This window comes from Parus major, chromosome Z (genome assembly GCF_001522545.3).
Source record: "Parus major isolate Abel chromosome Z, Parus_major1.1, whole genome shotgun sequence".
Taxonomy (NCBI): domain Eukaryota; kingdom Metazoa; phylum Chordata; class Aves; order Passeriformes; family Paridae; genus Parus; species Parus major.
The window spans coordinates 63,027,724-63,041,310 of record NC_031799.1 but is presented as its reverse complement, the minus strand read 5'-3'; the positions used below and the strand labels follow the sequence as shown (position 1 = coordinate 63,041,310).

The 13,587-nt window shown below is 39.4% G+C and overlaps 1 protein-coding gene across 1 annotated transcript in view; it reads left to right on the top strand.

Annotated features, from left to right (window-relative positions):
- The first annotated feature begins 1,260 nt into the window (after window positions 1-1,260).
- GDA (guanine deaminase) overlaps window positions 1,261-13,587 on the top strand; it is a 31,401-nt gene continuing 19,074 nt past the window's right edge. Inside the window, exons 1-5 of the mRNA XM_015615014.1 lie at window positions 1,261-1,495; window positions 6,465-6,553; window positions 8,260-8,431; window positions 10,958-11,045; window positions 12,275-12,380. Coding sequence (XP_015470500.1) covers window positions 1,265-1,495; window positions 6,465-6,553; window positions 8,260-8,431; window positions 10,958-11,045; window positions 12,275-12,380 — 686 coding nt within the window. The 5' untranslated portion in view covers window positions 1,261-1,264. The remainder of the gene's footprint in view (window positions 1,496-6,464; window positions 6,554-8,259; window positions 8,432-10,957; window positions 11,046-12,274; window positions 12,381-13,587) is intronic.

Below are 13,587 nucleotides of genomic sequence, written 5' to 3'. Positions count from 1 at the left end.
TGTCATTGTGAGTTTTCTGAAACTGCAAGACCTCTCACAAGAATTGCCAATATAAGTAAAAGTCATTTCCACATGTCTATTTTTTCTTTTTTTTTTTTTTTTTTGGACACTCTTTATTTCCTGACTAAGCTGATTTCAAAATCCACATAAGAACATCCCACTGGTATCAATAAACCCAATATTTTTTTAAACTTCATTCTCAGTAACATAACACATTCTTATGCAAAGAAAGCAAGATAGAGGATGATGACTTGCCCATGGCAGACTAAAATTAAATTTATTCTGCACTTTCCTGCTGTGTTTCTCTTTCCTCCCACCATTAGTCTGGAGAGTTTGTAGGAAAGATAATCTGCAAGGCATTTACTATAGTGTCAGCACAATGGGGAGTGCAAAGGTCTTTTAATGATAAACCATGTAATGACAAACTTTGCAATGCAGCCTTGAGAACGGTAGTGTCAGTGCCCTTGGTGCCAAGTTCACTTGTCACTTGACAAGTTGATGTATACAAGTAGCTTCAGTCATGAATTCAGAGGACATTCCTGGTGTTATCCTTGATGCACACAATTCTGCCTTTGTGAAGTCTTATTCCAACACTCTCAATAGTGATCCTCTTAGGGTGGGTTCACTATGTACTTTGACTTAGGTTGTTGGAGCAGAATGTCATTCTGGGGATGCATTTCCGAGTTAACAAAATCAATTTTTCTCGGCTTTTCATTTTCCAGAGGTTGTTTTCTCTTTTTCTGTAGACCAGCTCCATTGAATGAGGCTGCCTGCTTCTGCAAGTTCTGGTGCCTCAGCTAGCACCTATTCTCTATTCCTACACTCTTCTAATGTCCAGTACAGAGGCTGAGAACTGACAAGACAGTCTGACATTTGAAGGTTTTAAAGGTCTTTTCCAACCTACAAATCCTATTGGAAATCAAACTTCTGCAAGTGGTTACAACCCGCAGGTTGGTTGCAGAAGTGAGTTGCCAGACACTCGAAAGACACTACTAGACACCTTGTCCAATCTCTCACTTCTTCCCAGGGAAAAGCTGGGACTCCAAAACCCACTGGGCATCTCTCCTGTCGTTCGAGCCTCTTGCGCGAGGGAGGACACCTTTCTGGGACGGGGGCATCAGCGGCGGGGGAGGCGAAGGGCTGGGGGAGCACCCCGCACACCGCCCGCCCCCCGCCCGCGGGAAGGCGAAGGGCGCGGCGCTGCCTCCCGCCCTCCTTGAGCCGAAACCACTCCCCGTAAAGAAAGTCACCAGGGGGTGGGGAAATGGTGACAGCTCCAGGAAGCCGCCGGCGGCACCGGGAGACAGCGAGGGGAGGCAGCCCGCACGGTGGCAGCTCCCAGACCGCTCTCGCCAAGCCCGCCGCCGCCGCCATGGGCTCTCCGCAGCGCCCGCCGCTCGCCCACGTCTTCAAGGGGACCTTCGTGCACTCCAGCGCCTCCGCCCCCATGGAGATCCTCCACGGACACCTTCTGGGGGTGGACGATAACGGGACAGTGAGTGGGGGGCTCGGGCGGATGGTGGCGGGCGGCGGGGGAGATGCCCGGCGGTCCCTCCCGGGGCGCTCCGCGGGGCCGTGGTGCCGGCAGCCGCGCTCTGCCCTGGGTCCGCCCGCGGCGGCTGCGGACCCGAGTCCGCGTCCGGGGGTAGCGAGGGGAAGGGCCGGCCCCGACGGTCTCGGGGGAGAAAGCGGAAAATTTTCGCACTCCTGTCTGTCGGGGCAGGAGCCGCGAAGCCGCGGATTTCGCACTTGCGGGAGCTGGTGGTAACCGGGATAGAGCGTCTCCTCGGCACGAGTCTGCAGGAACAGCAGCGTGCCTAGTCCTGGCATTCGTTCAGATTCTCTGTTTTCTTTCAGTTTCACTAGCTGTTTTTTTAATCTCAGGTTATCTAAACAGTGATAGTGAATAATAGCTCTGTACCCACTGCACAGCTGTCTAAATGAGGCTTTTTTTCTTGTCACAAAAAAAAAAAAAAAAAAAAAAAAAAAAAGGAATAAAGAAAAAAAGAGAAAACCAAAAAAATAGTTAGAAAGATGGTGATGTTGGGCATTTCAGTAGTATGAGCCAGACTTAAAACAAGCATGGCACTTACTGATAATGCAGGAGAGAGTCTGGCAGGGAAGCAATGTCATTCCCTTAACAGTATCACGCTTGAAACTGAGTTTCGTAGTCCAGGTTGTAAAAGTAGGCTTGTGATTTCTTGTAGGCTCAATAATATATATGAGCACCCTATGTAAAATTCATAAAAGTAATTTTCTTTCCTGTGGCTAAATAACAGGCTTCAGTGTGTGTCAGGCTTCAGTAACATTTGAAATCTGTGCAAAGCATGTTTTGAGCATTAACAATATTTATTTTTTCTATTCACACGGGTCCATGATGGCCCGTTTCAAGTCAGCCCTTTCATAGCTGTTGAGGAGTCTGGTGCAAGGTGTATCAAAGTCTGTGAGGAGCTGTATTTTGATGAACATGAGGGGAGTAAAATCTTGCATAGTTATGTATTGGCTGGTGTTCACTAAAATAATAGATTTGAATGAAAAAAGGTTTGGCTGGTGTAACTCAGCTGCAGAAGATGGATATTCATACCCCATTCCACTCTCTTTAATGTCAGTTTCTGGAAAAGTGTGTCTATACAGCATCCTTAGGAAATCAAGATTTTTTTTAGTGATTTTCCTAAAAAATATGTACATTAGTAAGCTACACCTAGGGATCTGTGCTCTCACTTACTCTCCCTCTTTTAGGGATCAAGGATTCATGGTATACTTTTTTTCCTTCCATAAATTGGCAGACGTTTTGGTTTTGTTTGTTTTTTTAATCCATTGAAACACTGTCTTCCTAAAATAAAATTTCCACCAGAATACTGTGACAAGCACTCTTATTTTAATCTCTTTTTATTATGAAATCTTGACATTTTAATATTCCAGGGGTTGATAAAGTGAGTATCCCATATGCTCTCCTCTCCCTGCTCATAATGTAGCCTCACGCAGAGCAACCACTGGAATCACAGAAGAGTTGGCTTTTGAGGAAAGACGTAGTGGTTAGAAAATATGGTTACCTTTATTATTCAAATTTACACCAAAATGCTTCTGTTTTCCTCCCAAATATTCAGATTTAACTAAACAGGTATCCTTTTACCTCATGTTGCTGACTCCATTGTGGAAAAATTTTGTACTGTGTATAACTGTGTATAACTTGTATGAACAACTGGTTCTATTTTGCAGCGTGATTCCCCGCATGTCCGCCAAGGGACATAAAATGTCATCTCTCTCCACTTTGCCCCAGATGGAAAGGAAGTTTTATGAATAAAACCATTGCTTTTGTATATAGAAGTCCAAATTATCATCAAGTTAGCACAGTAAGGACCATGTTTAACTGAGTGGTTTGCAGATTAGTTCACTGTCTCTCTTGAGGAACAGCAAAGAGAAAGACCAGTATTCCTCAGGGTAAAGAAAATATAGGTAAAAAGCGTAAGTTGTTATTGAAATGCTTGTGTAATTATCCTAGGTGAGTAGAAAATTAAGAAAATAGAAAAAAATAATAACCTAAAAGCCCTTGAAAACAGCAAGAGTTGTGGAAAAAGGATTTTAAGAATCAGGTTTGATTTAAGCCATTTGGGAGACTGAGTGTACACAGGTCAGGTGTACAAGGAGGAAGGTATCAGGGTACCAACACCTATCTGGAGTTCATTGCTTAGCCTTTCTCCGCAGGCTGGGCAGTTCCTTTAGCAGCCGTGTCTAGGAAGTGTTCTTGTCTCTCATTTAGCCTCACATTCCATTTTTGGGAACTAGGCAAACAATAGGCATCATGTGTCTAATTGCAAAAGTCATTTAATAACTGCAGGAACAGGGAGACAAGAGAGCATATGGGAGGGGAAAGAGGGATAGACCCCTTCTCATGTTCACCTATGAATTTCATAGCCAGAAAAAAAGGAAGACAGCCCTGTTGGATCCAAACAAACTGTGTTCCTTCAGCCAGAATTGTTCACTTCCCGTTCTCTTGTTAGCAAAATATTTGTGGTGCTTGAAGGCAGCCAGGGTTTGCTGCCTCAGGGCTGATGCACGGTTTAATGCAGGAGCTTTGGGTGTCACTTGGTGTACAAAAGGCCTGAGTTAGCCACAGGGAGATGTTTACCCCTGATATTTGGAGGCTTTAGCCCCATTATATGAGTAACACGTGAGATTCTGTGTTTTGTGATATACCTTTCCCAAAGTACCAGTTATTCTCCTCAACTTCCTTCTTTAAAGCTGGAGCTCTCAGTCTTGCACACTTCTCTTGACTCGGTAGTGACTCTGCTGTAGAATTTCTTCTTGCTTCTACAGTCCTGAGGTGCAGAACTGATTTAAAGAACTGTGCATCCAGTTGGTTACCTTGAATGCACAAGCAAATACTGAAACAAATATCCAAACACCTTAAAGCATTCAGATTTAGAAATGCATCCTAAAGCAATGGGGAACAACTCTTGGCTGATTAAGGAATTCCATTGGGAAGTTTGTTTGAAAAAAATGTAGATGTCTTGCTGATTTACCCACAGTCTAACTCAACCATAATATACCAGGTGTCAGGTTTAGAATAGATTTCATGTATTCAGCTTCCTTGAAACATATTTTCTTCATTTTCCCATAATTTAAGTATTTTATTTTTCTGCACCCTAAGAGTACATAACAGCCACTGCTTTTCCATGGCAACGCCTGTTTCCAGAATTTGTCATCTGGTGTTTCATGGGTTTTTTTCCTCTCTTTTTTTTCCCCCTCCCTCTTCACTCTTCTCCCCCCAGCAGCTCTAACATTGCTCATTCTGCATCCATTTTGACTTCAGTCAAATGAATGACATTTTCTTTATTGCACATCAAATATTTTAGTAGGTCTGTATTCCAAGCCTCTGCAGTTATACAGTTAATTAAGTTGGATGTATTCCTCTTTGCATGGGGGACAATACTGATTCTTGTGAACTATTAATGGAATACTATAATCTTACAATTTTTGCTAGTGTGGTATTTATTTATATGACATTATTTAAATATGTTTTCTGACTGAAAATGTAAAACTTCTGTTCTTTTGACAATATAAATCATACCAGCCATGATTAATTTAAAAGACTAGGCAGCCAATAACTTCTTGTCTACAGTTTAGCAGCCTTTACACTTTAGAAACTTTGTTTATTTTTGTCTATAGAAAAAACAGAAAATGGTAAATTTCTATGCAAAAGAAACATACACATAAAAAATATCATTAGTTAGCAAATAATTGCTAAACAATGTTTTTTTAGTCCTCTTGCTCTTCCTCCCAAGTTTCTTCCTACTGCAATTTTAGAAGTACTAAATCTTGCCTTTTTTAATGTGGGTTTTCTTTTCTTTTCAACTGTTGCCCTAGAAACTGCTGTCCTGAGGTTAATACAGGCCCTCAGTGTGGACATCATCCCAGGACCAAAGGGATACTGGTAGCAGGAAGAGTATTCCCTTGAACTTAGGGGCATGAGCTCTTACACCATGGGAGTTAGAAGGCCGTGAATTGGTTTCTGTCAGAAGCTGCGGCTAGAGGCAAGAATTTCTCTAAGCTCAGATAGTCAGCCTTTGGCCGGTGGAGACTTCCAAGTCCTCTAAATTGTCAAGTGTTGAGGAAACTTGGATCCCACCTGGAGCCTGTAGTGGGCACTGCAGTTCCTAGGCTCCACAATCTGTTTCCTGAGGAGCTGTCATGCCTATTAGTGGATAGGAGTTGAGGATTCAGCTGCTAAGAGTCATGTTGTAGATTAAAATCCCACGGAATTTAAAAATAAGTAGGAAATGTGCTAAAATTCTGACTAGGCAACAGCAACTCATCATCAGTAGAGTCTATGTTCTCTAGAAGTCAAATGGGGTTGAGTTTGGCTCCAGAATGTCGGGTTTTATTTTGAAATAAGCAAAGATCTCATCATCCTTTTAGCCCATTCTGTAAAATGGGCTATTATCCACATTTTTTCCCTCAATTTCTTTTCTCATCCTAGGCACTGAAAAAAATTGAGAAAGCCCAACACAAGCAGAAAATTAGAAAATATTTAGCTTGATGTCAGTCAGTCATAGGCAAAGTAGGTAATTTGACCCCTCTGGTGGTGAATACTGCAATTCCTGTGAATATTGCATTCCTGTCAGGCTGTTGTACACCCCCTCAGCAAGTGACTGCACTGCTAGCATGATTTTACCTTAGTGTGTTACAGCACACTAAGGTCTGTGCTGTTCTGCCAGTGTATTATTTGAAAAGGAATTAACTGTTCTATTACGAGCTACAAGGTAGGTGCGGTTAATCGCTGGATTATGGGGAAGTATTTCAAAATCATACTTGGTAGTCTGGAAGAACAGGTGTCTCAATGCAAACCTAACACCTCCGTAGTAAGTGTGTAAAACTGGTTTTAAGATATAACTTGTTTTGTCTTCACATAAAGCTGATGTGGGATGCACGTTTAAAGTACTTAACTATGCTTTCTTTTTTAGATTGCATTTGTGGAACAAGCTGATCAGCTAGAGGAACTGGCGAAGACGTGGGGGTTCAAAACATCTGACATAAGACAACTGAGTAAACAGTATGTGTTTTATTAAAGACTAACTTCATCAAATGCAGTTTCTTCTTTGAGTGATGTGAAGCAAGTCTTTGGAATACATTTTGACAGGGAGCACATCAAACCCATATGATGCCCAAAAATTTAAATGGGAAAATTTCCATTTCAATGGGGTGAGAGCCCTTTACCCAAAGGTGCCTATGTTCTGGATACGATTTGGAGAACAGTCTATGTTCTTTTTGCATTCCTTGTTTTGGGATTGCAGACATGGCTGAATGGTGCTGGCTGATGTATACTGTACAGAACAAAATGCTGCATTTAGCTGTTAGGCATAATTGCTTCTGTGCTTACAGAAGTGCCACTCTTTCTTAAGACTGCATTTTATACCCATTTTGTTAGTAGTGGGCTGTGCTTAACATGAAAGTCTAGATGTAGTAAATGTAGGCAACACTGACACTGCAGATATGAAACTCATTTGCTTGGACTTTGACACATTCCATGATAAAAATGAATATAATTAGAAGTTTTAAACCTTTTAAACACAGAGCTTTTGACTTCTCACTATACTGCAGCTGGAACATTTTATTTCTTCTTCATCTACTGAAATCCCCCAACTTTATGGTGAAATGAAAATCTTTTGGACTGTATCTACTAGGCTTTGCATGTAGTAGGATTGTAAACAAATTGTGGCTTAGAATTGAGAGCCGCACCATCCCTCTAGTAATCAATTGTTCAAAAAAATTTATGCTTTGCTGGAAGGCTAATCATACAATCTTTATGAATAATCAGATATTTTCTTCACTTGAAATAGCCTGAGGAAAGTGGAAGGTGCAGATGAAGGTACAAGGTGGAAGAATATGGATCAGATTGAAGAAGATTTTTCAGCATTTATAGATTGCAAGAAAACAGAAAGAAGGGGAGCTAAAAAGAGACAAAATTCAGTTAATTCAGTAGTCAGGAAGAAGGCAAGAGGAGTGATAGAAATTTTATGCAGTAAGAAGTTTCAGCACAAAACAAAATAGCCATAGCAACTTCCTAGTAATGTTAATAAATTCATCTGTTTTATTGCATGAACATTACATGACAACATATAGAATTACATTGTAAATAGGTCTTTCCTGTCTGAGGAAAGATACTGAGCAGAGCTTTTTTCACCAGTGTCTATGTCTGTATTTTTAGACACTGTGTCTGTTCTTCCATTAAGTCCTGAAATTCATTGATTTTATATATCTATATCGACATATAAATAATGTAGAGGAAAACTGGCATATAGAAAGTCACATTTTGTAAATATAATGGCCTGGGAGCTGGAGGCATTCTATCTATAGCCATATTAGGAAACAACACTGTGTACAAATCTCTTTTTCAGGTGGATTCTACAATGGAGTAATTTTAGTTGTGATGAAGTCTGCTCCTTTTTGTTTGTTGCCGTTTAGGGTGGGTCAATATTAGAGATAATTAGATTAATCATGCTTTTACATTGCTTTTCTCGCAGTTAGATATATGTATTTTGCTGTGTAAATGATATTATGAACTGCTTCATACCAAAAGATGGGTATGGGTAGAGGTACAGCAGGAGTTAATAGGCTGATGCTGGAAGACACAGGTTAATTTGTACTCATCATTTATTCTGGTGGATTTTACTGAAGTACACTCTCTAAAACAAAGCTAACTACCAGGGAGAATTTTGAGACATTTTGGATTATTACAATTTTATTTTCTTTCCTTAGTGAATTCTTCATGCCGGGATTGGTTGATACACATATTCACGCGCCTCAGTATTCATTTACTGGTACAAGAGTAGACCTGCCTCTTTTGCAGTGGCTGACTTCCTACACATTCCCAACAGAAGCCAAATACCAGGACAGTGGTTTTGCAGAAGAAGTGTACACCAGAGTTGTTGTAAGTCCTGCAAATGACCTTTACCTACTTGATGACATTCATTTTTGTGTAATATAGGTATGTTTTCAGAAGGTCAGCAGAAAGAGTAGAGAATGTTTTACTGTCACGGAAACCAGATAAAGCCAAGATAGCCACTGTCCTAATTGCTAGCCAAGACTGTCTGTTATTAGTTCCAGTCTTGTTCTGTTGCTGCTGGCAAGAGAGCTCATTTAATCACAAGGTTAACAATGAACCCTTTATCACCTTTTCTGAATACAATGACCAACATTTAATCTACTCTCAGAATTAGTACAGCCAGCAGGTGCTGCTCCATGCAGCAATAACCAAGTATAGTAAAAAATAAAATAAAATTTAGGGCATGTTCCCTTTTCTGCACAAAAATGCTCTATTATGAACTCCCCATCTGCAAAAGCACATGAAAGAGAAGACACTTCATAGACAAGTCTGGGGAGCTCTGAATTAGTAAAGGAAGACGTTGCTGCTGCTGAGGTCTTTATAATGGGAATGCCTTTCACTGCAGGGGCTTTCTATGGAGTCTCTCAATGGTACTGTGGGACAAGAAAAGACTGTGTTTGAGTTAGACTGGTTCTGCGCATTGTAAAATCTTTATGATCCACTGGACGGACAACAAGCAGCTAGGTCGTATTGCAGAGTACTAGTTCTGTCCTATAAATGAAATTTATCCTTTAATATGCGGACTGAAATATCTCCAGCAGATTAAATTATTTGGCCAGCATAATTTGCCTTGCATTTGTCTATTACAGTGACAGCATCTGTTGTCAACATAATAGCATAACAAATCAGAAATAAATAGTTATACTGTTCTTTGCCACACAAATTTAAAAAGAAATTTGTACCATCTGCCATGGTAAAAACATGAAAGAGCAGCTTGGTCATAAGTTCTAGTGACAAGCACATATGCCTTCAACTGCTTAAAAATAGAGGTGACCTCACCTTCAAACTGTGTGCCCAACACAGTTACAGCACAGGTTGAGTGACACCAGCATGTCTAGAGTCCTCACCCTGGAAGGTGTGTCACAATATCATCTGGAAAAGAGCTGCCAGAGAGAGGTGGAAGTTAGCTGTGGGAGCCTGAACACCACAGTTATTTTTGTTGATTTTAGAATTTCAGATCAAATTCATTTTAGAAACTTAGATCATTCATTTTAGAATGTTTGATTCACATTCCCAATGTGAATCAAAGAGAACAGGGTCAGGAAAATGTCTTCACCTACAGAAGACACAGAATACCAGTCACTCTGCAGTGTTTGGTGGGGCCAGTAATAACCTTCACCTGTTAGAATCAGGACTAAACTTAGATGGAGACAATGTTTTTTCCTAAGTATCATTGTGCTTTTGAAGTTGTAATGAAAACACAGTGGATTTTTTCAAATCAAGATCCTGTTTCCAACACTTTCTATACTCAGCAAAAGAAACAATTTAGGTGAAATTTTCCTGCTTTTAACTGGAACCTCCTCTTTGTGCTGATGATTTGGAAACAGAATGTTTTTAATTCAACAATGTTGTTAGGATTTCAGAAGTAGAGGATTATGAATTTTAAAAGCTAGGAAAGACAAGGTAACTTGTGTCAGTAATGAAATAGCTATTTTTGAGACTTTTTTTGGAACTCTTAGAGATTTTCATTTGAATATTGTAAGGAAAAGACAGAGCTTGGCTTATCAGATAGTTAGCTCTAGCCCTCCCCCAAACATTGTGCTGGATGTCTCACCTTCTATAGTATTAAAAAAAAAAAAAAAAAAAAATTTGAAATTACTTGGCAGCCAGAACCAAAATATAGTTTAAGCCTGTATGTTGGATAAGTGGATAACATAGTTTGCATCAGGCCTAAGGACAGGAGAAGCTACACATTTCATAATGAATTAACGTAATTAAAATACCTATTATAATTTATTATTATGTTCCCCAAAAGTAATATGAAGAGGTGTCAACCTCCATTTCCTTTCAAATGGTATATCAGGTAAATAATTAGCTCACAGTTTGAGCAGTTGTGCTCAGTTTACTTTTACAGTTAAGTTTGTTATTTTGTATTTGGGATCAACAAAGGTTTTTGATACATGAAAACCTGACTTGTTTTTCCAGCTAGATCAGGTTGCTAAAAGAAAACCATCATCTTCCCCAAAAGCCTTGCTTTGCTAACACTAGATAAACAGTCCTTCACCTATGAAGTGAAAATTGAACAGCCTTTCATAACTAGGAAATAACAAAAATGACTAGTTGTATTTCTAAATATAAGTTGGAGTATTTCTAGTTTGGGGGAAAGAATATAGACTGGTTTTTATGGGTTTAGCCATTGCAAAAATTCTGTGAGGAATTTTTTTATTTATTAACCCTCAGACTTAAAAAAGCTTTTATGAAATTAAAAAACTATATTTTTACCTTCCTGCTTCACTGCAAAATTTCACAATAACTAAATGTTCTTGTAGTTTGAAATGAGACTGCCTGTTCTGTATTTTGGCAGCTTTACTGATTTTTTTCCAGACAGTTGAAAGTGATTTCTTTTTTTAGAGACGAACTCTAAAGAATGGCACGACTACAGCTTGCTACTTTGCAACAATTCACACAGACAGTTCTCTTATTCTTGCTGAAATTATAGGTAAGTCTACCAGTGAGTTTTGAAGGATACTGTATGGATCATGTTAGTTGAAGGAAACAATATTTAGGAGTTTTAGACTAGCCAGGAATCTGTCTTTATCCTAATTTGTTTTTTATTCATTGTACCTGTCACACTGTGTCCCCAAACCCCACCTGTTACCCATTTTCATTTAGGTACCTCTATTGTACTGTTGCAACTCGTCTCTTCACTCCCAAATCTGCTGCTGGCTGAGCTTGAATTAGGTCTGCCGGACTTGTTCTCCAGCTGCAGCTCTCTGCTCTTTCTAACCTCTTGTCATTTGAGGTTTAAAAGAACTGAATGACAGGAGACCCAGAGAGTACATTAATTTCCTGGTACTCTGAGGTTTCAGCTGATAATCAATGTCAAAAATCTTCACACACCCTCAAAAATCAGAGAAGTGGAAGCTGCATCAGAATCTTATCCTTCCCTTCTGTTCACAGTTGCAAATGCCTGCTGTTTGAAAATGTTGTAGTTCTTGCAGGATTTCTCAAGGCTCAGACAGCTCGTAAAGAAAAGAAATTTAATAAGAACCTCAGATTTCATCAAAAATTACCTAGTCTTTCTGATTTAGTAGGAAATTTTAAAAACTTTTACAATAAACAACCCAAATAATAGAAGTGGACAAAGAGATCTGATTTAGAAACACATTTGACAGCCTGGAATTGGATATCATACACGTTTTACATATGAGTTCTGATTTATTCATCTAGCATGGGTAAATCTCAGCAAAATTCTGAGAAAATTCTCCCTCTAACGGCATGTGGGGGACCTGTTAGCAATTTTGCTCCTTTTCCTTAAGGAGAGATGGTTTGCTGAGATCTTTGTGCCTTCTCTCATCTCCAGGTAGTCATCTACTACAGCTACTGTACTTTGATGCTTGTGTTTCTCATCCACTGTGTCACAGCTGTCTATCATTAAAAATTCTGGTCGTGGTTAAACTACAATAATCTAGCTCTCATTTATAAAGTTGGGTCATAATGTTAAATGTCCTATTTAAGTGGTGTTTGTTTCCTTATTTCCTCTTTTCTTTTTTTACTTAAAAGTCACATGAATAGTCCTAGCTTAGAGACAGGACAAGAGCATAAATTCTGGTCATCTTAAATGAGGGTGGGTGGGGTGGACTTTGTTTTTTTATTTCAGTTCAAGCTTTGGTAATGGTTTCTGAGAACCAGTGATTCTGAGATTTATATTCTAATATATCTCAACAGATAAATTTGGTCAACGAGCATTTGTTGGAAAAGTCTGCATGGACATGAATGAGAGTGTGCCACAATACAGAGAGATTACTGCTGACTCTGTCCAAGAGACAGAAAGGTAAAATGATAAAATTGATGGCATAACCTTTTAAAATAAGATTTTTCATACATCTGAAAAGTGAATCTCTCTAAGAGCTTAAAGATGTGAATTTATTAGCAAATGATTTTTTTCTTAAAAAAGTACTATCCCCTGCGGTCCTGGCAATTCCTGCACATACAGCTGCTGCACAGCCCAAGTAGCATCTCTCTGGCTTTTCCAAAGAGAGGGAGAAACCACAGATCCAGGGTTTGAGAGGATATGTGCGTTTTCTGCTGCCTCTTTTCCTTCTCACAACTTTGTGTATGGAGGTCAAGGGACCATATATGATGGTGAGGTGGTAGCCAGTTCCTTTGTACCCATGAACTTCTAAGCTATTTCCTTCCACCATTTAGGTTAAAGCTTTATTTATTTATACCAGTCAAACTACTCCAACATGCAGCCAAGAGAATGAAGGAGAATCAAATGAATGCAATATTTGTAGTGGAGAAGAACCAAGACTGGAGTATGGCAGCTTACTGTCATATGTTTTTCTTACATTTTACACCCATGCTCAGAAAACAGTTAAGCAGATATACAGCTCTTCTTATTTATTTATTTACTTATAAAAAACTATTTATTTACTTATACAAATGTTTCAAATGTCATGCTGAAAGAGAAAACCCTAAAGAGGGATATAAACATCTTATCACACTTGTGTGAGGTTGCTCCCTTGTTTTTACGAACCATGCTAAAGGCATGACAATGAAAGTTAGAAATGGTCATGTATTTCTAATGGTGTTTATATTTAAAGACATTTTTAAAACATCTACTATTAGTTACCTTCACTCTTCCAGCATTTTTTTCCCCCGTGTAAACCCCCAGTTTCCATAATATGGCACAAGTCCTGCCATATGGGCCTGAAAGAAACAGAACTTCCAGTTATGATAGTTTTAAAAGCTTCAGAAGGGTCTAAATAACTTTCTTTTAAATCCCTATCTTGTACCTCCAACTCATTCCTTTTTGGTTCTGCAATAAGAAATGTTTCTCAGCTTAGGGTGAGAGGTTGCCACAAGTACTCCATAGCTGTCTAGGGAAGAAAGCTGTGTGCTTCTTGGCATGGATCTGGAGTACTTATCTGAATCACAATACAGCAATACAATTGCAGAATGATGAAGAGGTGTTTAATTAAGAGGGCAACATGTTAGTTGGGTTTTTCTTTTTTAGTTTGCTTTTTTAAGAATCTAAG